This window comes from Colias eurytheme, chromosome 31 (assembly GCF_061535395.1).
Source record: "Colias eurytheme isolate Ceu_HAF_F1 chromosome 31, ilColEury1 Martin Lab GWU primary, whole genome shotgun sequence".
Classification (NCBI taxonomy): Eukaryota; Metazoa; Arthropoda; class Insecta; order Lepidoptera; family Pieridae; genus Colias; species Colias eurytheme.
Genome location: NC_143010.1, coordinates 3,544,126 through 3,569,892, shown reverse-complemented (window position 1 = coordinate 3,569,892; position 25,767 = coordinate 3,544,126). Strand labels below are relative to the sequence as shown.

Here is a 25,767-nt window from a genome sequence, read left to right as displayed (position 1 = left end):
ATACGTCGAATCACGCGTGGTAGGGATAAGAAAAAGATGGCACGTAACGGAAATATGTCACGCGTAACGAAAAAATGTTACACTAAATTTTTTTCCAACCCCGATAAAGAAGTTTCACTTCAAAAACTGTAACAGAAAGGGAAACAAATTAATAAAAACAATGTATGCGTGTACTAGAGTACACACGTAAGAAGTGAAACTTCTTTATGACCTTAAAAATGTCACGAGTATGGCGTAACGCAAAAATGTCACGCGTACGGCGTAACGCAAAAATGTTACACTAAATTTTTGTCCAACCCCGATAAAGAAGTTTCACTTCAAATACGGTAGATATATGGGACGGGTATAAAAAAAGAGTTAATTTTATTATAGGAAAAGGTGTAAAATTGATTTATATACAAATATATACTGAAGGCTTTTTTGAGTTAAATAATGTAATGCAAAAATGGTTTGATGATCCTTGTAAATAAATATATAATAATAACTTTTTACGACTTTTATTCACTTTTTATTTTATACCCTAAAGAGCTTTATAAATACACTAGCTGTGCTCTGCGGTTTTACCCGCATTGCTCCGCTCCTGTTGGTCTTAGCGAGATGATAGATAGCCTATAGCCTTCCTCGATAAATGGGCTATCTAACACCGAAAGAATTTTTCAAATCGGACCAGTAGTTGTCTTATTTTGCTCCTTAAATTTACGAAAGAAAGTATATTACTGGGGGGACAGGGATTCGCCTGATGAATTTTAAAATTGACATCTAAGATTGACATATTGTGTTTCAAGTTCGATTGACAAATGTTTTAAGTCCGTATCAAGAAGCTTATATCTAATCTAATACACTGGAGATTGCACTATGAACATTAAATTGTAACAAGAAAATATGACGTTGAATGACGCCTGTATGTTTTTTTATAACTAAACTTTTTATAACTTGCCAAGTTGGTGTGAAAGGGATAAAAAAATCATACAGGCGTCATTTAAGGTCATATTTTCTTGTTACAATTTAATGGTCATAGTGCAATCTCCAGTGTATTAGATATAAGCTTCTTGGTCCGTATCGATTAATTCACTTTAATCGATGTTTTTAAGCAGCTTACCTCTTTTCGAAGATGAAATTGATAGATGTCAAATGTTGCTTAGTAAATTGGCTCGAATCAAGCTCGAATAAACTCAACAACTAATCGATTTAAAACCTTATTTCAATTCCTGAGTGACAGAGGTTTTACTAGTGAGAACTAATCTTCTTATATATAAAAATGAATCGCAAAATGTGTTGGTAGCGCATAACTCGAGAACGGCTGAACCGATTTCGATAATTCTTTTTTTATTATATTCCTTGAAGTACGAGGATGGTTCTTATGTAGAGAAAACGTAAACACGTACCACGGGCGAAGCCGGGGCAGACTGCTAGTTAACAATCCATACTAATATTATAAATGTGAAAGTAACTCTGTCTGTCTGTCTGTTACTCAATCACGCCTAAACTACTGAACCAATTTGCATGAAATTTGGTATGGAGATATTTTGATACCCGAGAAAGGACATAGGCTACCTTTTATTGCATTAATATGTACACGGGCGAAGCCGGAGCGGACCTCTAGTAATTAATAAAAGGAAATTCAATCGTGTAAAATTTGAAAATACTATTTACTTGGAAATTATATGCTATAGCTGTGATGTTAATGGGAGCTGTTACTAAAAAGCTGTAATCTTAGACACCAAAAATAATAATAGTTAAAAAAAACTAAAAAACACGCTTTTAGTTCGGTTTTCTATAAAACGCGTGTTTTTTTTAACTATTATTTATTTAATCAAATTAGTGTATTGTCATCGGTCCTCAATAAATCTACAAAGTTTGAACGAAATCTGGCCGTTTAAAGTGGGTCGAAATCGCGCCCAAAGAAGTCGGTTACAGACATACAGGTGAAGCTAATATAAAGCGTGTAATAAAACACAATTTAATAATATTAATCCAACTTTATTAATCAAAAATCAATACAATTCCTTCACAAACACTTTATCTTCCAAATGCGGTGGTTCAGGCACTATCAAAGGTTTCCCATCTAATAATATATCTTTATAAAACCTACTATAAACACATTTGAAACCCATACGTTCAGCTGATTTCGCGGAGTAAGCGCTTGTCGTATCTATACGTAATAATCTTATATTTAACGCCTTGGCTGCGTTTCTGAAATAAAAAAAATGTATGCGTGTACTAGAGTACACACGTAAGCGGTAAGAAGTGAAACTTCTTTATGACCTTAAATATGTCACGAGTATGGCGTAACGCAAAAATGTCACGCGTACGGCGTAACGCAAAAATGTTACACTAAATTTTTGTCCAACCCCGATAAAGAAGTTTCACTTCAAAAATGAATAAAAAAAGTAAAAAAAAATACGTGTGTCACTCGAGGACTGCTGCAGCGGTAAAGCTATTGCATAGCATCGCATCGCTGTGTCGGTTGGAGTGGGGGGTGTTAGGTTTTTTCGTTACGGAATTTTTACATTCAGTCGCCGCGCTCAAGGCCCGCGATAGAAGCTATGCAATAGCTTAACATGTTAAGCATGTTGAAATGATTTAATACTAGCTTTCCGGCCCCGGCTTCGCCCACGTTTTCAAAGCAAACCCGGATAGTTCCCATTCCTGTGGGATTTCCGGGATACAAATTTCATGAAAATCGGTTCAGCAGTTTTTGCGTGAAAGTGTAACAAACATACATACGTACTCTGTACTCACAAACTTTCGCATTTATAACATTAGTAGGATCAATGGTAAAAGTAACTTACTCCGCTTCTTTCATAAGTGCATTCATTATTCCTTTTTTACGCCATTTTGGATCGGTGCATGCCAACTTGATTTCAAAAACTCTGTCGTCATTTGGGTAAATATTCCAAATCTCCAATAACATCTCTCGTAAGAACATCATTTGGATGAATTTCTTGTATTTTGGACTTCTGCAGTTCTTCAGTTCGTGTAGATTGACACCTGGCTAACATTTATTTATTTATTTATTTATAACACTTTATTGCACCAACAAAATTAGGACAAAAATAACATTAAAATACAAAAGGAAGGCATAGTTTGTACAAGAGGCGGCCTTATTGCTAAGCAGCAATCTCTACCAGGCAACCTGATGGGAAAGGAAATGTATGATGTTAATGGGATAGTGCAAAAAGAAGAGAAAAAAATAATGATAATAATTATACCTAATAAATAAATAAAATTATTTAAGTATCAAATATACCTACTATATACATAAATGCAAAAATAATAATACATAACATTATTTGAACATTACAAATTACGATATAATTATTAATAAATTTATTTATTACTAATTTATTTATTTATTGCACGCCTCATAATAGACTAGAGTAGATAATTTTTGAAACAAAAAAAAATCGCAGTCGGATGAAACCCATTAGAAAAGGAGGGGAATATGATAAAAATGTAAGGAAAAATAAATTACGGTCAATCCGAGTTCGGGAAGCGGGAGGGGGGAGCTTTTAAGAGAAAAAAATGGTTTCTCTCGATTTCCGACAAAACTACAAGTCCTATAGAAAAAAGTTCAATGGCAAAGTTGTAGGTAATTAAAAGTTCTACATTTTTTGTATTCACAATTTTTTCACATAACCTAAAAATTTAGGTGAAAAATTCAAAAAACCAAGATTTTGGTCTTTTATTTCTATCTACTTCAAAATTTATTTTTTTTCTACGAAATTTGGTGGAAACTTACTTTATTATGTCCCAAATACACTGTAATTTATATGATTGAAAATATTTATATTTTCGCCTTATTTTGAATTAATACCAAAAAAACAACCTAATTTTCAATCGAAAAGTCACCCGTCAAAATATCAGCTTTTTTCAAAAACTTGGGGTGCCTTTTATTCATTGAAATCTCTACTTTCATATGGTGTAAAAAAAATAAACACCACCATAGTAAATGTTCTCAGGAAATGCATACAAACAGTCTGAAAATTAGCTTTTACCAAATCAGGCACACTTCTCGAACTACCTGAAATGTTTTTATCGACATCATTTTGCTTTTGAATATGCTGTAAAATATTAAACTTAGAACAGATAATTATTTTTCTTTTGAAATATTACCGAAAAGCCGATACAAGAGAAGATATAGAGTTCAAGAAGTGTGCCTGATTTAGTAAAAGCTCATTATCACACTGTTTGTATGCATTTCCTGAGAACATTTATTATAGTGATGTTTATTTTTTTTACACCATATGAAAGTAGAGATTTCAATGAATAAAAGACACCGCAAGTTTTTGAAAAAAGCTGATATTTTGACGGGTGACTTTTCGATTGAAAATTAGGTTGTTTTTTTGGTATTAATTCAAAATAAGGCGAAAAAATAAATATTTTCAATCAAATAAATTACAGTGTATTTGGGACATAATAAAGTAAGTTTCCACCAAATTTCGTAGAAAAAAAATAAATTTTGAAGTAGATAGAAATAAAAGACCAAAAACTTGGTTTTTTGAATTTTTCACCTAAATTTTTAGGTTATGTGAAAAAATTGTGAATACAAGTTGTAGAACTTTTAATTACCTACAACTTTGCCATTGAACTTTTTTCTATAGGACTTGTAGTTTTGTCGGAAATCGAGAGAAACCATTTTTTTCTCTTAAAAGCTCCCCCCTCCCGCTTCCCGAACTCGGATTGACCGTAATTTATTTTTCCTTACATTTTTATCATATTCCCCTCCTTTTCTAATGGGTTTCATCCGACTGCGATTTTTTTTATCTTTTCATTATTTTCAAAGGCTTCTACCCCAGTCTATAAGCGAAGCGTTGAGGTGGGTACTACTGTCACTTCGCGCAAAACATCTGATTTTTCAAACTTAAAATGTCTTTATGTATCATACATTGCACTTGTAAGATAATACATACACACACATATTAAGAAAAAACACTATTTTTAACGTTCATGATATTTTTGATGTCATTTTTGTTATTTAAACTAGTTAAAAAACAGTTTAAAAAAGTTCTGTCTTGGACGTCCGTGTGTCTGTATGTGCGGATCCTTTTTCTTGTTAACACGATAGCGACCGAAATACTTTACTAATCGAGTCTTTTTTTTTCTCTTACGCTTGAGTATGCTCAGGAATAGAACCCTTTCATTTTTCAGGGTCTGATTCGATGTGGTTTAATTGTTATTAAATAAACAAAAATAATAATTAATAAATATTTATTAAAAAAAAATTATGAGGCGTGCACTTTTGGATTTTCCAAATTATTTATTTATTTAGTTTTCAAAATAAATAAATAAATAAATTAATTAATTAGCAGTAAGAATCTAATAATAGGTAAGTTAGGTAAAGAGAAGTTTTTAGAAGATAAATTACCTACTTTAGTAAATTATTTGTATTATGTTTGTGTTTGAAGTGTTTCTTTAGGCGCGTAGAGAGTAAAATTTCAAGGTCGCGTCATGGCAATACCGTCGCGTCATGAAGTACCTAAGGCGACGATATTGGTATATTTGAATATTGACAAAGAAGTTTCACTTCTCACACGTGTGCATGCTTTTTTTTTAATTTTTTGTACTTTTTAATCGACAAGATTTTGACCGATTTGAAAGTTTATTTCACTGATAAAGATTATTTAACTGTTCAGAAAGAAAATAGCTGAGGCTTCTATAAAAATGCAAAATGAAAATTCTTTCAAAATGAAAATGTTGGCTAGCTTACCCATGTTCTTGTTTGTATATACGTTTTGCACGCCTCATAAGCGAAGCGTTGAGGTGGGTACTACTGTCACTTCGCGCAAAACATCTGATTTTTCAAACTTAAAATGTCTTTATGTATCATACATTGCACTTGTAAGATAATACATACACACACATATTAAGAAAAAACACTATTTTTAACGTTCATGATATTTTTGATGTCATTTTTGTTATTTAAACTAGTTAAAAAACAGTTTAAAAAAGTTCTGTCTTGGACGTCCGTGTGTCTGTATGTGCGGATCCTTTTTCTTGTTAACACGATAGCGACCGAAATACTTTACTAATCGAGTCTTTTTTTTTCTCTTACGCTTGAGTATGCTCAGGAATAGAACCCTTTCATTTTTCAGGGTCTGATTCGATGTGGTTTAATTGTTATTAAATAAACAAAAATAATAATTAATAAATATTTATTAAAAAAAAATTATGAGGCGTGCACTTTTGGATTTTCCAAATTATTTATTTATTTAGTTTTCAAAATAAATAAATAAATTAATTAATTAATTAGCAGTAAGAATCTAATAATAGGTAAGTTAGGTAAAGAGAAGTTTTTAGAAGATAAATTACCTACTTTAGTAAATTATTTGTATTATGTTTGTGTTTGAAGTGTTTCTTTAGGCGCGTAGAGAGTAAAATTTCAAGGTCGCGTCATGGCAATACCGTCGCGTCATGAAGTACCTAAGGCGACGATATTGGTATATTTGAATATTGACAAAGAAGTTTCACTTCTCACACGTGTGCATGCTTTTTTTTTAATTTTTTGTACTTTTTAATCGACAAGATTTTGACCGATTTGAAAGTTTATTTCACTGATAAAGATTATTTAACTGTTCAGAAAGAAAATAGCTGAGGCTTCTATAAAAATGCAAAATGAAAATTCTTTCAAAATGAAAATGTTGGCTAGCTTACCCATGTTCTTGTTTGTATATACGTTTTGCACGCCTCATAAGCGAAGCGTTGAGGTGGGTACTACTGTCACTTCGCGCAAAACATCTGATTTTTCAAACTTAAAATGTCTTTATGTATCATACATTGCACTTGTAAGATAATACATACACACACATATTAAGAAAAAACACTATTTTTAACGTTCATGATATTTTTGATGTCATTTTTGTTATTTAAACTAGTTAAAAAACAGTTTAAAAAAGTTCTGTCTTGGACGTCCGTGTGTCTGTATGTGCGGATCCTTTTTCTTGTTAACACGATAGCGACCGAAATACTTTACTAATCGAGTCTTTTTTTTTCTCTTACGCTTGAGTATGCTCAGGAATAGAACCATTTCATTTTTCAGGGTCTGATTCGATGTGGTTTAATTGTTATTAAATAAACAAAAATAATAATTAATAAATATTTATTTTAAAAAAATTATGAGGCGTGCACTTTTGGATTTTCCAAATTATTTATTTTTATCTGTAAAATATATTCTACCTATATTTCCTGATCTAATATAATAATTATCAAATACAATTATTATCATCACCATCAGCTGACAGCTAAACATACTCACATTTACAAGAGGAACTGGACCACATATAAGCGCTCCTACAATACGACCATGGTCATCTCTCGCTTGAAACGAATCCCCCGGTAAACTATATTGCATAAAGTCGTCCATGTCTGGGGTTTCTTCATTTTCAGTTTGACAGTAACCAACTGTGGTACATAATGGTTCCGTGTTGAAGAATGTTCTGGAAATTTGAACATAATTTATAGATAGCTATTTCAAACCATTGAGGTATTATTATTAGAGAGGACACCATGAACAAAATCTGTGCGACAAGCGCGGCGGCTAGTGAGTCATACCTACACTTTGTAGATATTCTGCCTCTTATTACTTAAAAATTAAAACCAATCAATGTTACAAATACATATCGTTTATCTTATTAAAAAAAATATAAAAATTGGTTTGAGAGGATTGACTCTAACTCCTGTTACAAATACTGTAGTAGCGATGTCCTCTCTAGTACGTAGTACATAGTAACTCAATGTTTCATACTGTATTCAGATTATTATATATTTATTTATTCTTTAATATTAAAATAACCGATTTTTACTGGATATACACTTTAATTATACCAGTATACCTAGTAATTTTTACAATTTTTGTCTATCTCTATTTGTTCCGGCTATTATCATTAACGACTGGACCTATTTTGACGGGTGTTTCACTGACCGATAGCTGTTTGTATAAGGAGCAACTTGGCTATATTTTTTATACCGATATTCCCACAGGAACATTAGGATTAAAAGGAAACCTTACCGCGCGCGGCGCGCGGGTGAATCCGCGGGATAGCTGCTAGTCTCAACTATAATTATTATGCAGTAAGTTATAATTTTTTGTTTATTAAAGTGAAACTTTTATTACATCGTCTCAAACTTTTTGGTCTGTGTAGCGCATGTCGCGTGTATCGCGGCTGCCGAGTAGGTATACCTACTCGGCAGCCGACCGTCACGCGACATGCGCTACACAAGCAGTATTCGGAACCGTTCGAACAGTTTCACTTTTACCGTGGTTTCATAAAACCACACAACATTTTTTTTATTTTCTACAACTTACGATAAAATACCTCTTCATAAACTTCATGACATCTTCAACGTCGCTTTCAGTAATACGATTCACAGAATACATTTTTGATTGATTACTTGGATGGTTAATAATTATATTATGTTTTTAGAGTATAATAGAATATGAATCCGGTCCGTAATCCTGTAATATAAAGAAAGAATTAATAAATAAAAGTAATATTTATAGTCATATATCCATATAACTATATATAATATTATAAATGCGAAAGTAACTCTGTCTGTCTGTCTGTTACTCAATCACGCCTTAACTACTGAACCAATTTGCATGATATTTTGATACCCGAGAAAGGACATAGGATAGGTTTTATCCCGGAAATCCCACGAGAACGGGATTTCTTTGAAAACGCGGGTAAGCCGCGGGCGGAAAGCTAGTTTTTATATAAATAAAAAAATGTTGGCAAGCAGACTCAAGAATAGCTGAACCAATGCGGTTATTTCATTTTATGTATGTTGCTTAACAACCACGGACGGTTAAATAACTGATAAAATATGGAATACAAAAAAATACGACTTGTGCGGAACCGCGGGGAAAGACTAGTCTACAACTGCAAAAAGTGTTATAATTATTCATTATCATTTGTGACCACAAAGCGTTGTTAGCTATTTTTTACACTCTTTTATTTTTTACACCTGTATGTAAAAATACCTAAATGTTTGTATGATTATATTTAGATGATTTTAAAAGAGCAAATCTACACTTGCCGACTATAATAATCTCCGTGGAACCAGTTTCCGAACCTGTGGTAAACATGAAAATTGTTTATTATGACAATTCGAAAGACCTACCTCAAATAAATTCAGTTGAATAAATAAATGAGTTGGATGCCTAGATATACAATAATAACAAATTATGTACTTACAAATAATGCATAACCCACTTATTATATAAGTATACGATTTATTATGTTTTTGTTATCAAATTCGACCTTAAACACGCCGTTCAACTATCGGTATTATATCAACAGTGATATCAACTGGTTATCATCACTACATACTACCCGTTCGCTTCGAGTTGGCCGTCGATGACCGTTACAAAATGACGTCACAGGCACATCAACTGGTACCGTCGACAAAAAAAATAATAACACTCCAAAAATTAAATAACAAAAACAGTGCGTATAATTACTTACTACAGCGATTTCCTCGCTAATAGCAGTAAAAAACTATATAAAACTTAGCAATAATATTCAAACTTAACAAAACGATCAAATAACATAGGTAACTAAAAACAACGGGAGCGATATTAGTGACGGTCGGGCGCACGTGATAGCGTTGCTGACGGTACTAACAGGGTCTGTCTAGGAGTGCGGTGCAGTGAAGCGGGAAGGGTGGGAGCGGCCAACTCGAAGCGAACGGGTAGTAGTATAAAACAAAGTCGCTGTCTCTGTCCCCATGTTCATATGTTAAAGCGAGCGATGATGTTGCTATCTTGTCCTGCGAGGTTGCTGATGTTTTACAAGTACCCTGTATAAGTGTGACTTCAAAATTTTTATTTATTTAATCTAATTTGATTGTTATGACGATTCAAAAGTGCTTTTATAAGAAGTCTAATTGAATAAATAAATGTTTGAGTTTGAGTTTAATGGTGTATTGACACATTCATGTTCGCTAATCGCCTCATACCTCATTGAAATATTTATATGATACGAGTGTCGACGCAAGCAGTGGCTGGCACTTCTTCCCTTTTGATTACGTCTAAATAACTGATACTATAGTCTAAGATCCAACTGCAGAAATGTTCTCATCGGTTATTTGCCAAAAACATATCTTTGTTTATATATGTAATATGTATAATTAATGAACCCTACCTGTGATTTTAAAAATAATGTTACAGACTTATAAATTATTAATTTTTGACTAGCTGCGTTACGCGATACTCGGCTCCTATTGGTCTTAGCGTAATGATATATGCCTATAGCCTTACTCGATAAATGGGCATTCTAACACCGATTTTTTTTTTAAATCGGATCATTTCCTGAGATTAGCGCTTTCAAACAAATAAACAAACTCTTCAGCTTTATAATATTTGTATAGATGTGTTCTAAACTAACCAGCATATTGCTCACGTTGTTATATTATTAACTAGTGGTCCGCCCCGGCTTCGCCCGTGGTACATATTTACGTTTTCTCTACATAAAAACCATCCTCGTACTTCAAGGAATATAATAAAAAAAATTATCGAAATCGGTTCAGCCGTTCTCGAGTTATGCGCTTACCAACACATTTTGCGATTCATTTTTATATATAACTAGCGGTCCGCCCCGGCTTCGCCCGTGGTACATATTTACGTTTTCTCTACATAAAAACCATCCTCGTACTTCAAGGAATATAATAAAAAAAGAATTATCGAAATCGGTTCAGCCGTTCTCGAGTTATGCGCTTACCAACACATTTTGCGATTCATTTTTATATATGAGAGAAGATTATTACTTATCTCTGCTATATTAAAAAAACAACAACATTACAATAAAAAACATATATTAAAAAACATCAGTACAATTCTTTAACATATACTCTATCTTCTAAATGCGGTGGTTCTGTCACAATAAGCGGCTTTCCATCCAACATGAAGTCTGTATATACTCGATTAAATACACATTTGAAGCCGTGTCTCTCAGCTGATTTGGCTGAATACGCGCTCGAAGTTTCTATCCTCAACACTCTAATGTTTAGTTCTTTTGCTGCGTTCCTGTAAAAGACATTTTTCCGATCGATTAAAAAAATGTGTGCGTGTAACTACTAGTGTACACACGTAAGAAGTGAAACTTCTTTATGACGTTCTTTTTCAAAAAATAATTTACTATATGCAAATTTACAGAAATACGTCGAATCACGCGTGGTAGGGATAAGAAAAAGATGGCGCTTAACGGAAAAATGTCACGCGTAACGAAAAAATGTTACACTAATTTTTTTTCCAACCCCGATAAAGAAGTTTCACTTCAAAATAATTTCTTAATTATCATTTTAAATAATAAATATTTTTTCTTTAAAGCAATCCCAATTTAAGGCTGTGACCGCCTAATTATAAGTGAAAGGTTTGGTAGGTACTATAAATTATATTACCTAACTTAATATTTCCTGACTATCTGATCATACGGGTAGATAGATGTATTCCATGTTTTTTTTTCTATATATTGAGTACTAGCTTACCGCCCGCGGCTTCGCCCGCTTTGTCTAAAACCTAATAAATTATATACTAAAACCTTCCTCTTGAATCACTCTATCTATTAAAAAAAACCGCATCAAAATCCGTTGCGTAGTTTTAAAGATTTAAGCATACAAAGGGATATAGGGACAGAGAAACCGACTTTGTTTTATACTATGTAGTGATTTTAATCCCGCGGCTTCACTCGCATTGTACCCGGATAAAAAAGTAAAGAGCTATTCAAGACTATGAAATATAATATTATCTTACTCTGCTTCTTTCATGAGTTTATTCATGATCCCTTTGTTCCGCCATTTTGAATCAGTGGACGCCATCTTGATTTCGAAAACTTGTTTTTCTTCTGGATATATATTCCATATTTCCATAATAACTTCGCGTAAAATCATCATTTGTATTACTTTTTTATACTTGGGACATTTACAATTTTTTAAGGCACTCAGGAAGTCTGTTGGCTGAAAATATGCACAGATAAAAACATCATGTCTGTGAAAATATGTTTAACTAGCCGCGCTTCGCGGTTTCACCCGCGTGGCTCCAGTCCTATTGGTCTTAGCGTAATGAATAATGATATATAGCCTATAGCCTTCCTCGATAAATGGGCTATCTAACACCGAAAGAATTTTTCAAATCGGACCAGTAGTTCCTGAGATTAGCGCGTTCAAACAAGCAAACAAACTCTTCAGCTTTATAATATTATACAGTATAGATAAATACTGTTATGTTGGTAATACATTTTTAACGGTTTTTAAAGAGATTTATTCTAGAATTTCTAAATTGACAATACTCGAGTAAAATCTACAAGAAAGTACTAACATTTACAATAGGACTTATACCACATATGAGAGTAGCTACAATATTGTCACCACCATCTTTGGCCATGAAAGATATCCCTGGTAAGGCTTCTCTACAGAAGGCATCGAGATCCGGAGTGTCGTCATGTTCAGAGTTGCAGTAGCCAACTCCTTTGTATAGCGGCTCATCTATGAAGAATGTTCTGTAAAGATATTATTTATATATTACACTTTATTGTAATTTAACACTAAATAACAAGAAACAATAAAAAGAAAATATATGGTACTAGATAGTTGTATGTAGTTCAATTGGCGGCCTTATCACTTAGCAGTGATCTCTGCCAGGCAACCAAGCGATATTCTAATATATATAAATCTCGTGTCACAATGTTTGTCCTCAATGGACTTCTAAACCACTTAACCGATTATAATAAAATTCACACACCATGTGCAGTTCGATCCAACTTGAGAGATAGGGTAGTTTAAACATGTAGGTACCACGGGCGAAGCCGGGGCGGACCGCTAGTATTAATAATATAGTTTAAAATAAGAAAGAAAGAAAACAAGCTTTATTGCCAAACAAAAACTTAAACTACCTTAACCTAAAAAGTGTAAAAAGTACATAAATATTAGGCAAAAAGAGCATGCATGCCGAGCACACAGTGTCAGAAGTGAAACTTGTATGGCACGATTCAAAGATTCCAAAATCGACGCCCTACTCCATGACGTGCCGGTATTGCCATGAAATTTTACTCTCAACGCGCCTTAAGAAGTTTTACTTTTAAAAACATGCTTAGGCCGGTTGCGGAGCTTCACCGGCCATCAGAGCGTACGTCAGTCGCGCTTGTCATATGTATGGAAATTCATAAGTAAAACCGTTCATAGCTAGACCGACCATTCGCACGCGAATTTCCATTCATATGACAAGCGCGACTGACGTACGCACTGATGGACGATGGTCGGTGAAATTCTGCAACTGGCCTTAAACTCATGAAATTTTTGTATTGTCAGCGATCCGTGATATGTGTACTTTGAATTAAATCTGTCCGTTTATGGTCAAAATCGAGTCTAAAGGAGTCTGTTACTGTATACAAACACACAGGTGAAGCTAATATTATAAGCGTGTTAAAAACAATTATTAAACTGAATAAAATACCTTTTCATGAATTTCATGACATCTTCAACATCTCTTTCGTGTATCCGACTAACAGAATACATAATTAATTATCTAGTTGAAATAAACATTTTAATTTTCAACTAAAACTCTGGAACAAAAAATAACATCAATTATATTTTCTTTTATTTATTTTTTAGATTAAAACGTAGGTATTTAGCGTCACTACAGAAAATAATTCGTAAGTAATATTAGTAACTAGCTGCACCCGCGTATCTCCGCTGTTGGTCTTAATACCTTAAGCAGACTGCAGCTTATCCAATTTTAAGAAATTCAGTTGTATATTGTTATCACTTCTGTTGGTGGCACTTGTTTCATTTTTAGTTTACTTCATATAAAACTTAATTATGAAACAGTTCTCTGTATAAATCATTGAGATAATATTACTACGTATGGAGGAGACACCACGAACAAAATCTGTGCGCCATTTTTTTGCTCTAATTAAGTTTTAAAAATTATTATCTAGTTAGGTACTTACCAATGAAAGTTATTCCTTTGCACTTTTCCGTATTATTTGTATTATTTGTGCAATATCGTAACACACACGAACGCATATTTGATACGTTTCACTTTAAAACCATTAAAAAAAACCATATGGCGTACGCCATATGGCGTATGTTGAGCGGAACATAAGTGATGTAGGCGGTGTCTTCTCCATATGTATATCTCAATGGTATAAATAAATAATTTTTATGACAGATTTTATTAAATTCCCTCTCATAACATACTCTTTACAAATATTACTAGATATAAATAAAATTTAAGATGAAAAAAAGAGAAAATGTTTAATTGTTATGAAAACAAGTAGCACCCATCGCTATTTGCCAAAAGCAGATTTAGCACTCAGGGATCAAGTACCTACATATAATATATCCAACGGGGAAAGAATTTAAACAATCGGTCGGATAGTTTTTAAGATTGCAGCTTCTTTCATTCATATAATATAATAAATAATATATTAGTAAAAATTATATTATTTTCTTTATATAACGCTCAAATGGAAGGAAAAGCTCATGCAAAGCCTTGAGATAAATAAAGATGCACAAAAAAGCGTTGTGTGCACAAGTGTGAGTAACAATGAACGTATTTCATGAAGCTAAATTACTGCAACGTGGTAGATCTTACCAAAGATACAACACACGAGATAAAAAAGTAAAAGAACTAATATATAAATAAATAAATAAAATAAGTCTAGACTCCTAGGCATGTCCTAGGCCTTCATATGTGCCTTCATACATTTTTATGGTTAATCCACTGTCAATGTCATGTCAATTGTCAAGGGACAAGTGACAACTGACATTGATATAATATGTCAACTAAAAATTGTTACCTATGCACTTATGCACATATCCACATATTGCTGGTTCAAATTTATTTGTAAAATTTCACGTTTACATCAAACCAAGAAGCTTATATCTAATACACTGGAGATTGCACTATGACCATTAACTTGTAACAAGAAAATATGACGTTGAATGACGCCTGTATGTTTTTTTATCACACCAAATTGCCAAGTTAGGTGTGAAAGGGATAAAAAAACATACAGGCGTCATTCAACGTCATATTTTCTTGTTACAAGTTAATGGTCATAGTGCAATCTCCAGTGTATTAGATATAAGCTTCTTGCATCAAACTAAATAATATTCTAGTCGTTTTCACAGTAGAAACTCGTAAGTAGAATGTATTTTTTCTTTATATCTTCCTCAGATTATATAACAGAGATGAAAAATGCAACATATTAGAATAAAGCCCGGTCTGTGAAACTCGTCATCAATCTAGATTTTATCAAACGCATTACGGAACACATGTGTAGAATGTAAATAGATGTGATATATTGTGCTGTGGATATGTGTATTTGTAGAAATTTTCAATCACTGTTTTGTACTCTGATATATATAATCTGTATATAATATAGTTTTATAATCTGTGAACATTCAACTGTCAATTGGTCAATTGTTTCATTGTTTCATGAATTTAATGCGTTAGGTACCAAAGGTTACCAACCCTACTGTTTTAACAGTAGATTTGCTGCTCGGTAGAGAGTAGTTTAATCCTTGATTTGCTGTTTTCACATTGATAACCATGTTTTCTGTTTCATTCCTATTTTCTACTGCTTTTCGCGTTCCAGGCGCCACCTAATACATTACTATGAAAACATTTTTTGATAACCACTACATACCTACGCAATAAAACGCTATGACAAACCACTACGTCCGTCGTAATAAAACGCATTGATACTAGATGGCAGTATCTTCTTTATATTTTTATGCACGGGGAAATCCCTATTTACGAATAACAGCTACAGCTTGTACACGCCTATTGTATTGCACTAGCGTTGGTATTGTTTTAGGCCGCGTTTCCACCTGCAAGAAAACTTCCGCAAGAAATGTCCGATAGTCTGTCTGACAGCAGCTTGCAAGTCTACTTGCAGGTGGAGACGCGGAATTAGACTTGCAAGCTGCTCTCAGACAGACTGTCGGACATTTCTTGCGGAAGTTTTCTTGCAGATGGTAACGTGGCCTTATAGTCACAAGTCACAACACCTTGAACAGTTTCTTTGAATTGCGGCGTCTATTTTGAAAAAATAATAATTAAAAAGTTTTTGCTTTTCATTTGAAGCTACAGAAAAGCACATGAAGAAATTCAACAAAAAAATGTATGATTTTAAAAATAAAAATGAGTGTGAAAATATTGAAGATGAGGCAATTGAAAATGAAACTGAAAAATAATTTTACTTTGATTTTTGTTTTATGTTGCCGTGATTAATATATCATCACTACATAGTATAAAACAAGGTCGCTTTCTCTATCCCTATGTCCCTATGTATGCTTAAATCTTTAAAACTACGCAACGGATTTTGATGCGGTTTTTTTAAATAGATAGAGTGATTCAAGAGGAAGGTTTTAGTATATAATTTATTATGTTTTAGACAAAGCGGGCGGAAAGCTAGTCATTAATATATCAATTTATGAGTTTCTAGTAACTAAGAAAGTTGTTTATTATTTAATTATCTGAGCAAAATTATGAAATCTGCCTTTTTTTCTTTACCTACAGCTTTCTACTGTTTTTTTTAGGCGAGTTGTTGTTTTTTAGTTTTTTGAGGTTGGCAACACTGTTCATGATGCAATTTTGCTCTATGCCTCTTTGGCCTTTTTTTGTCGGGCACATTGCAGCGTTCCCAACCGTACGATAATTATCGTACAAACACGATAATTTGGTGCCTACGTACGATGTACGATAGCATGTTATTATCGTACGCTGATTTTACGATAATTTCTATCAGGCAAAATTCGAGAATTTATATTATTTCACCCATACAAATATGACATTTTGACGTGTTTCATATCGAACTTTCATGGGAACAGTGAAATTTTGTCAGATTGAATTTTAAACTTGGCGCGTTTATTGAACATAAAGTGGAAATGGAATTGGTTCAGGTCTGTAGTCTGTACCACGCGTAAAACCAAAGAGTATAATGAATATTAAGGCACTTAAAACGTTTGGGTTTCAGTGTCCCGTTGATTTGACAGCGGTAGTTAAACAAAGATTAACTATAGAGAACTTGCATACTTATCAATATTACAATTTATATGATTTATTTATTTATAATTGACTTTATTCTAAAAAGTACGATAATTTCGAACCAAAAACGCCTAATGTACGATAATTTTACGCCCCTGGTACGATAATCAGCTCACTTCAGGTTGCTAACACTGGCACATTGTCGGGCATAGTTATCTGTGGTCTGCATGGTTATTGAAATCAATCATTCAATCAGTAATTTCGTGGTAATTTCGCTTTTCTGTAGTATTTTGTTCATCAGGCATATTATTTTGTTACATCTAGGGAAATGTGTTATAAATACTTACTAGTTATGTCGGTTGGGAATTCTTTAAAAAATATCTCTATGTCTTACTATCCGCCATGAGTTAAATTTTTGTCGATTCGATTCAACAGTCAGTTTAGATCGTGCTGTAGGAAGAAATATTTCTGTTTCAGTTCTTTGAGTCTCTGAACACCGTTTATGTAGTTGATATATTATGAAGGTGAACAAGTTTTTTCGTATTTTGCTTGAATTTGGGAAAAGCTGACAGACATACTTTTCAGTTAAGTATGTATCAGCATAAATTTCATTCTTTTGAATTGTTTTGTAGTTTCTGACGATGTTTTCCATGTGTGTTGTTTGTAGTGTTGAAATTTCTGTTCAATCAAGGTTTGTGTAGTATTTTGTTCAATGAAAGATAGAAAGCAAGAAATATCTTGATACACAAGACACTTTATTGAAAAAGAAATAAAGAGGAATACAATACGATATTTTTATGGTTACGCTTTTTGTTAAGGAATGTATGTTTTTGTGTTTGGTTGTATTCTTTTAACCCATTGAGCCCCAAGTGGCCCGATCAGTCCACGACACAATAGAATTTGTGGTTCCGGGGCCTGAGTTATCTTGTTTACAGGATTATAAAGTCAAAAGCAAAGGAAAGACATCTTAACAAATAATCCATCAATTATTATTATTTTTATAACATTTTGTGTTATGCATAATATGCCGATGCTGGCACGTCTTTGTCCCACTGCCTTTTGCTTTCCCCTCTGTCGTCTTGTCAATAGTCAATACTGAAAATATAAACTTTGAATAATCTCACCTTGCATTGAAATATCTAATCAAAGCGGGCCATACGATAAAATTCTGTTTATGATAGGAAGTAACGATAACCAACGAGTTGGCACATCTCCATGATGGATTGCTTGAATGTGAATATGTATGGTATCCTAAAGAAATTATACTTTGTATAATATTATAGGCATTGCTGCTTAGCAGTTAAGTTCTCAAATTCAAATCTTTTATTTGTTAGAATTGTGGTAATACAAAAGAGGTCAAACTCAAACTCAAACATTCATTTATTCAATTAGACAACTATTTAGTAGCACTTTCGAATCGTCATTACATAAGTATTTTTAACATTTAGCACCGATTCGGAAAGCAGTATCCATGGAGAAGAATCGGCAAGAAACTCCATAGTTGCTCTTTTAAAATCATGTCAATATTACATAATATGTAATGGTCTCTAGGATGAGGGATGAGGTAACTTTAAGTTGGTTAGCTTTGTTAATGCTGATTGAGAGTTACCTTCGACTATTCTTTATTTTCCAACACAGACTATAGTGAAATTATAAAACTACAGTCGAGGGGAATAGTATGTACTTTGATCAGGTATTTTGGGCAGAGGCATGTACTGACAATTGAAACGAAGTGTCTTTTTTATGGTTGTCTTGTTTTCTTTATCATTTTGAACAATTCTTTAGCTCGATGCTTGTGTGTTGTTTTCTGAACTATCAGATTAGCTTTTTATCAGATTGTACTGCAAAACATTGGAAAGTGCAAAAGTTTGTGTTGTATTTCTGTTCATTGTGATTCAAATATGTATTCAGTGTAGTCAATATTACACTGGTAGGTGTTTATTTTTTGTTTTTATGAGGTTAATTATTTTCTCGTTGTTGTGACAGGACTGTACCCCCCTAACGCAGACTAAGGGACTTATGGGCTTCGGCTCCTGTGCCAAGAGTCCCTTGCTATTATTGACCTGCCTCTTAATCAGATGATTTTTGGGTTTTTAACTAACTTTCCCACGTTGTGGTGGAGCCTGTGCGCTTGTTGTTTAGCATATATGGTTTAGGCGTTAGAAGATACGCTTCAGGTCATTAGAAAGCTGATCCATGGGCACAGGAGTAGGGGGAAGGGGAGGGGAAGGCAGATTATCTCTGGTTTACGAAATATTGAGTTTGTTGGCCACTCTGATGGTTGCTAGACTGATTGAAGTAATTATGGGTTGGAAAGTGTCAATGTGCAGGTTTAAGTAAGTGTTAAAGTTTGGAGAACACAACTTTGTAAGATAAGCGTTTTGTTATCATCCTATTCTTCTAAAGACGGTTGTATTTCTTTAAAAACTTTGTCAAGCGATCCATATTTTCATTGCTCAACTTTATTAAGTAATCTGCCTCTTGTATATGCCCATTAATTTGTAATTGGGCAGCAGAATATATTTTTTGTTTGAGGTCAATTAATGAGTCATTTAATGAGTATTTTCTCCTTAAGTTCAGAAGTTTCTACTTCATATAACATTTTATAATGTTCTAAGTCCCTATGATATCTATCTAACTCTTTCACAAGACTTTTATTTTTATTTTGTTATTGTGCTACATTTTTCAAAAGTTCAACCGATTGTGATAAGGCAATATTATGAAGCACTGCACATGCTACAATGACCAGTGGGATATTTTGTATTTTTAGGCCCATGCCTTTTTGAAGGCAAGTAAATCTTCTTTTCAGAAAAGAGAGCCTCTCCACAGAATTTCCGGTGCTTATTTGGGACCGATTGTAAGCTTCTTCAGCAGCTGTCCTTGTATTAATAAAGGGGTAAGTTAATAAGGATGACATGGATAACCATTGTCCCCAAGAATAATACCTGTCCCAAAGTCCCCACGCTCTAATTGGGCACTCCACAACGCACGCCATTTGCACGTTTAAAGAAAAATAGCCTTTTCTGTTGTGATAAATTTCAGATTGGGCTCCTGAAAATAAATTATAGTTGTATTATGTAAAATAAAGACAATAACTTTACTACGTATAGTACTGTTAATGGTAATGTTACACAGACTTACCTGCTGTGTAATATTAGCATTATTAATCAGACATAACATTTGGGGGTATAATTACCAGTGAAGTTGGCAAGCACATACCTGGAGAATTAATTTTGATATGAGTGCAGTCAACAGCTCCCACAACTCTTGGAAATCCTGCTATTGCGAAGAACTCATTGGCCACAACTGGAAATTCTTCCTGTGTTGGCATATTTATAAACCTTCAAGCTGGCTATTTTGGTCGTCACTCTATGCACTATTCTATGCACCGTTGGTTGTTCAACCTCAAAAATATCACCTATTACGCGTTGATAGCTGCCTGTTGCATAATAACGGAGAGCTATAAGAATTTGGTCCACTGACTGCATACAGCACGGCGTTGGCACGGTTTATTTTTGTCAACGGCATAGCAAGTACAGGGAAGCGACGTTTCCATACTCCAAACAGGCGTTCTACGAGATTTCTGCTTGTGAGATTCTGAAGGAAGTTGGATTAAAATAAAGATACGCAATATTCTTGATATAGTTTTAATATCACACGTTTATGCGCAGTTACAAAGATACAATTCCACCATGACAGTTTTACTTAAGCGAGAAGAGTGAGAGAGAAAATATTTTGTCACATCTATTACATTGCCATATAACAAACCACAGATAATGTTCCATCTTATTCAACAGATTCATTATAAAGTATCTCCTCTGGTGTTCTTCCATCTTCCAAAAGCTTCATGATATATGGTCAATTTCATATATCCACTGTCATATCGATATTTGTCACTTTCAAATAATGCATTTCTTTAAGACGCATTCTTAATATTATTAGAATTACCTTTTATTTGATCTTAAACTGCAGTTTTAATTTGAAACTACTTTTTTTTTTTTTGTATATATTGTATACTTTATAGCAAAGTCTCTGCCTTTTCTCACATTTTTGGTCGATCGCTTCCTGTTAGTTTTATTTACCGAACAACATTTTAATATGAGAGCGTCCTGATTTTTTTTTATCGGTGTAGCATAAAAAGTTCGGTGGAAATCGAGTTGATCTTTAACGCGAAGCTTTTTACACCCAAAACTTTTGCTATTGTGATTGCAGGTAATTTTACCAGGCAACGACTGCGACGAGTACCTAGGACAAAATTGAAAATAAATTAAAATACTTGAACAATATCAGCAATTTTATCGAATTTGCATTACAGTGCGCACATCACTAGTCTGTACTTACCTTTCAACTTTCGCCCTGTTTGCTTTCCATTTCTCCGGCTCTCTCTTGCGTTTTCTTCCTTTCCCGTGTATAGCTTCTATTACCGGCACTTCCATTACACTTTTAGCTTTACTTTTAACAAATTTTTTGTAATGAAATTGTCCAAGAAACCACTGAATTTCAATAAAATCGACAGACGCAGACGCACGGTTTTATATGTAAGACGCCATAATGAAAAACGTAAATAGATCGCTCTGATTGGTCAGCCGCGTTTTTAGCTGTATTTGTTTCTCAGCAATAGGGATATAGCTATCTTTGATTCTAATGCAGCTTTTTGACGCTGATTTTCTGAAGGATTTAGCTACTTTTGATAAGAAAGGTTATTCTTAACATATATATAAAATTGGTCAGAGAATAAAATGACGTTCATAGTTTAAAACGGACCAGAGTATGCATATGCCTTTGAATCTATACCCCTATTATGAGTCATTAGACATGCAGCTATAAGTCGATGGACCGTATAGTGGATTTAGTGGGTATGCAAACTCTTCAACAACACTTTGAATCTTGTTTCTAAAAGCAAGAATCATGTGGGGGGGGAATTTTGTCTACATGTGGCATTAAACTTTAAAAAATGAAAAATGTTTATTAGATTCATTTAGTTGTTTCTCGCGGAATCGAGAATTTTGTTTTTCTTGTAACAAGTTTAGTTTTTGTTGTTCTATGTGCAAAATTTCGTCATTAATTGTTTTTTTACGCCTTTTTATTTGTTGTGGGGTAGGCTGAGAAATTGACATCCGAGATGTCGACGGTAGGCTACTTTCATTATCATCTTGATGGTTTGGTGAAGGCAAGGGAGAAAAAACACTGTCATGTGAACTTCTAATTTCAATGTCTGCTGTTTCAGCACGTTCATCTATAACTGGTGTGGTTGTGGTTTTGTACGAGTTAGACTTCCAGTAGCTGATCGTGGCTTTACAACGTCTTTGAGAAAAAGGATCAAAGGAGAGTCTTGAAATAGGGCCAATTAGGCACAACTGAAGGTGCCTCGTCTCCTGAGCGAGAAGATGGTATCTTTCCAAACTACTGCAAATTGATCCGTCAGAGTTGAGTGCAGGGAGTGCGATAAGCATATAAGTTTATGGATCATTGGTTCTTCATTACTTACCCAAGTTATTATTTGATTCAGTGATAATTGGTTCATCATTCAAGCCAAGTTTTTGATTGCTATCAATAGCCCGTAAAATGGCACCGTCACTATCAAATGAATTACTGATTTCAGTTATAACCACAGGTGCAGCCTGATAAACAAAAAAAAAGTAAATTAGAGGAGAGTACAGAAATAATTAGAATGAGACAACCCATACCCTCGTAACGCCCAAGTTTTAAAAGCAAAGATCAGATAAACGCCCAATGTAAAATGTAATATACAATATATTTTCACATAGTATCCGCCCAGGAAACATATATTCATACCACTTGGTGAATGCCATCTTCCCATCATTCCGAACCGAAACCTGATTGCTTCCACGCCCATTATTTTTTAATTCTCTATCTCCAACTAGCAATGGTCGAACATCAGCAGGAATTCGATTCTTCATAATTGTCCCAGTCCCTCGGAGTCCTTTTTTTTCTAGCTCATCTAACAATCTTTCCGTAGTAAAATATCTATCAAAATAAATCTATCAAAATGAACCAGGTTTTCTGTAAGCGTAAGGACGGCTTTTTCGCCTAGTCCAAAATTAGAGTTTTCGAAATCGGGATAGGTTGTTTGTCCTTGATACAGATGGAAATCACAAACAGTACCGTCTGGGTTGGCTAGAACAAAAGCGTTCAAACCAACTGGATTCGGCTTCCCCGGGCAGTATTGTTTTATGGCGCACGACCCAGTGAAGGGTATAATCTCTTGTCTTTGGCATCCATCTTGTATGCGATTGATAAGGGGGCGCATCTTCCACTTAATTGAATAAATAAATAAATATTATAGGACTAAATACATTACATAAAGCATATAAAACAATTTAATGTAACAAAAGTTACATAAATATAATCCAACTTCATATAAAATTACATTTCATATCTTACTAATCTACTGAACCGATTTTAATGAAACTTGCACTGTTCCCTATGTTAAAAGATTCTACTTTATCTAATTTAAAGAGAATTATTGCAATTTGATTTCTAGTTTCTGATATATACGCTTATGAAATTGGGCACAATTTTGTTTTGAAACCCACATAGAATAAACTCTACGATTATTGTGCAATTTCAACAATATTATATACATACAGGTTGAATTGATAACCTCCTTTTTTAAAGTTGGTTAAATAAAAATAATGATATGTACAGTAACTATTCTATGTTGATGCTAAGCCAAAGTGTTTAATTTACGTCGTTTATAATTAATTGTCTTGTCAACATCATTCTTATGCTTAGTATAATTATTTAGCATAATATTTTCCAAGATATAATATTCTTTATTCTGCTTTCCACATGCACACTGCTGTAAAGTCTACATAGAAAGTATCAGCTTGTAGGCTATACAATGTCAAATCGTGAAGTAAACGTTTGTGTTGCACAAATTCTAGGAAGGATACTTCTAAATCTACGTCATTAATAATATATTCCAAAATTGCTGTCATGTGATAATAAATAAACATGATTTGGTCAGTTGGTGCACATAAACCCCCTCTTTGCAACTAATTAAAATATTTATCATTTACTGCCTTATTTTCATCAATATAAACTTTTCTACAATGTTCACAGGAGAACCGATTTAGTAAACTATGCGAAACATAACCACAAACATAAATTTGAGAAGAAATATCGATTTCACATGCTTCTAAATAATTACTGCAGTTTATTATAAAAGTAAATTTCTCAATATTAACTTTATCTTGATGACATTCAGCTGACATACAAGATTTGAGAAAGATCAGATCTTGCTGCTTTAATAAGTGTTGAAGTCTTATTTTTTTTCACTCAACAACTTGTCTGTAAGCCACATTATAATTACAACCATAAAGTGACCTGTACCTACTAAATCTTTTTTCAGTATTGTCAGTTTGAAACTTCCCAAGAAGTATGTTTACCAGGAAGTTAAGTTTTTCAAAACAATACCTTGAAATATCAATAATGACCGATGTGGTGTGCAACATAGCATCATGAGTATCTCTTGTCAAACCTACACAAGTTTCTAAAGTCAGGGGTATGTCTTCAAGTAGGTCGCTTAAATGTTGGCGCAGAAAGGTCTCATAATTTTCCCCATTTAGGTTGTCCGGAAGGAAGTATGGTCCAATTAATTTATTTGAAATTATCCCCATCCACACATTAAGAATCGTCTTTGTGATTTTTTTGGATTCTTCTTGTTCGGATTGCCACGTGCTTTCGGAGCCCAATAATGAGCGTTATGGTAGTTTGTGATACCGTCTTGATCAAATTTGGACTCATCTGTCCATAATTTTTTTTTGAAAAACGAGGGGTCTTCTTAAAGGATCTCCTTCTTCCATCACGTGCACGGGCGTGTAGTGATATGGGTAATATCCTGAAGTGTTCATTGTGAACCATACTTTCCACTGAGACAGACCAATTTCTCGGGCAACAATGTTTGTTGATGTCGTGGGATCCATTCGAAAAAATCGCTTAATTTCATTTTTCTCTTAGTCTTCCTCATCCCGGACAGATGGCCGACCGACGTCTGTTCGTCGTCTTAGAATCGAACCAGTTCCTCTAAGGCGACGATAGGTCCCTTCGAAGACACTAACATCTGGTGCACGACGGTCAGGATAGCGGGTCATGTATTCCGCACGAGCATGTGCAGATACACCTTGACAAAACCCGTAACACATCAAAATGTCAGCATATTCTTCGTTAGTACGAATCACATGCGCAGACTAAAAAATACAAAGCGGCATCCTTCGCCCCATACAGCTTCGTCCATCACCTTGCTCGCTCTCTCCAGTAGGTGGAAGCGAGATAGTTGCAGCGTGTGAGTGAGACATCCTAATCACGCGGCACAACCCTTTATTGTTCGCATAGGCAGAAAAACGCTCATCAATTAATCCTTCAAATTTTTTTAATGATATTAGCATTTGGAGAACGATTAATTTTTGATCCAAACTTCACATCTTGTATAAATCCGGTAAGGTTTATAGGCCAAAAGACCAATGTCTGTAGACTCTTTTTGCCTAAAAAGTATTTTGTTTGTTTTTTGATATGATTAAAGGCTCCAGTTTCAGAATTTGACAGATCGTTAGGATACAAACGATGCATAAAGTTCCGGTCATTTTCCTCAAGTACGACATCAAACGGACTTCCTTTAGATTCGTTATCAATAACCAGTATATTAGTTCCTGAATATTGATTGACTCTGTATCTACCTTCGTATACATTGTTGAATGCAGTGACTTCATATCCCGCTACTTCATGAATTTGGACATCTCCTTCATACTTATTGTTAG

At 33.9% G+C, this 25,767-nt stretch overlaps 2 protein-coding genes and 1 pseudogene across 4 annotated transcripts; all 3 read right to left on the bottom strand.

The window, feature by feature from the left end:
• Positions 1-1,965: 1,965 nt before the first annotated feature.
• LOC149895511 (arylalkylamine N-acetyltransferase 1-like) lies at positions 1,966-10,983 on the bottom strand. Of its 3 annotated transcripts, none has more exons than XM_090119043.1 (5): positions 10,849-10,983; positions 8,316-8,455; positions 7,256-7,436; positions 2,793-2,995; positions 1,966-2,193 (listed from the first exon to the last, which is right to left on the bottom strand). In XM_090119043.1, the coding sequence occupies exons 2-5, from the start codon at positions 8,375-8,377 to the stop codon at positions 1,995-1,997; spliced, it is 645 nt and encodes a 214-aa protein (XP_089975169.1). In that variant the 5' UTR covers positions 8,378-8,455; positions 10,849-10,983; the 3' UTR covers positions 1,966-1,994. The 3 variants fall into 3 exon arrangements, with proteins under 3 accessions (XP_089975169.1, XP_089975167.1, XP_089975166.1); XM_090119041.1 differs by having other exon boundaries at positions 10,832-10,971; XM_090119040.1 differs by lacking the exon at positions 10,849-10,983 and adding an exon at positions 9,195-9,347.
• LOC149895510 (arylalkylamine N-acetyltransferase 1-like) lies at positions 10,796-14,670 on the bottom strand. The gene is made up of 5 exons (XM_090119039.1): positions 14,591-14,670; positions 13,448-13,556; positions 12,314-12,494; positions 11,750-11,952; positions 10,796-11,023 (listed from the first exon to the last, which is right to left on the bottom strand). The coding sequence occupies exons 2-5, from the start codon at positions 13,507-13,509 to the stop codon at positions 10,825-10,827; spliced, it is 645 nt and encodes a 214-aa protein (XP_089975165.1). The 5' UTR covers positions 13,510-13,556; positions 14,591-14,670; the 3' UTR covers positions 10,796-10,824.
• A 7,116-nt stretch (positions 14,671-21,786) lies between these two features.
• Positions 21,787-23,258, bottom strand: LOC149895509 (uncharacterized; annotated as a pseudogene).
• Between the last annotated feature and the right edge of the window lie 2,509 nt (positions 23,259-25,767).

Bases quoted from the DNA above. Each gene is read 5' to 3' on its own strand.
- LOC149895511 (XM_090119043.1), bottom strand. From the start codon at position 8,377: ATGTATTCTGTGAATCGTATTACTGAAAGCGACGTTGAAGATGTCATG. The intron at 7,437-8,315 runs GTATTTTATCGT...TCAAATTTCCAG, and splicing joins GTCATGAAGTTTATGAAGAG to AACATTCTTCAACACGGAAC. The intron at 2,194-2,792 runs GTAAGTTACTTT...TTTTTATTTCAG, and splicing joins GCACTTATGAAAGAAGCGGA to AAACGCAGCCAAGGCGTTAA.
- LOC149895510 (XM_090119039.1), bottom strand. From the start codon at position 13,509: ATGTATTCTGTTAGTCGGATACACGAAAGAGATGTTGAAGATGTCATG. The intron at 11,953-12,313 runs GTTAGTACTTTC...GCATATTTTCAG, and splicing joins GTATAAGTCCTATTGTAAAT to CCAACAGACTTCCTGAGTGC. The intron at 11,024-11,749 runs GTAAGATAATAT...TGTCTTTTACAG, and splicing joins AAACTCATGAAAGAAGCAGA to GAACGCAGCAAAAGAACTAA.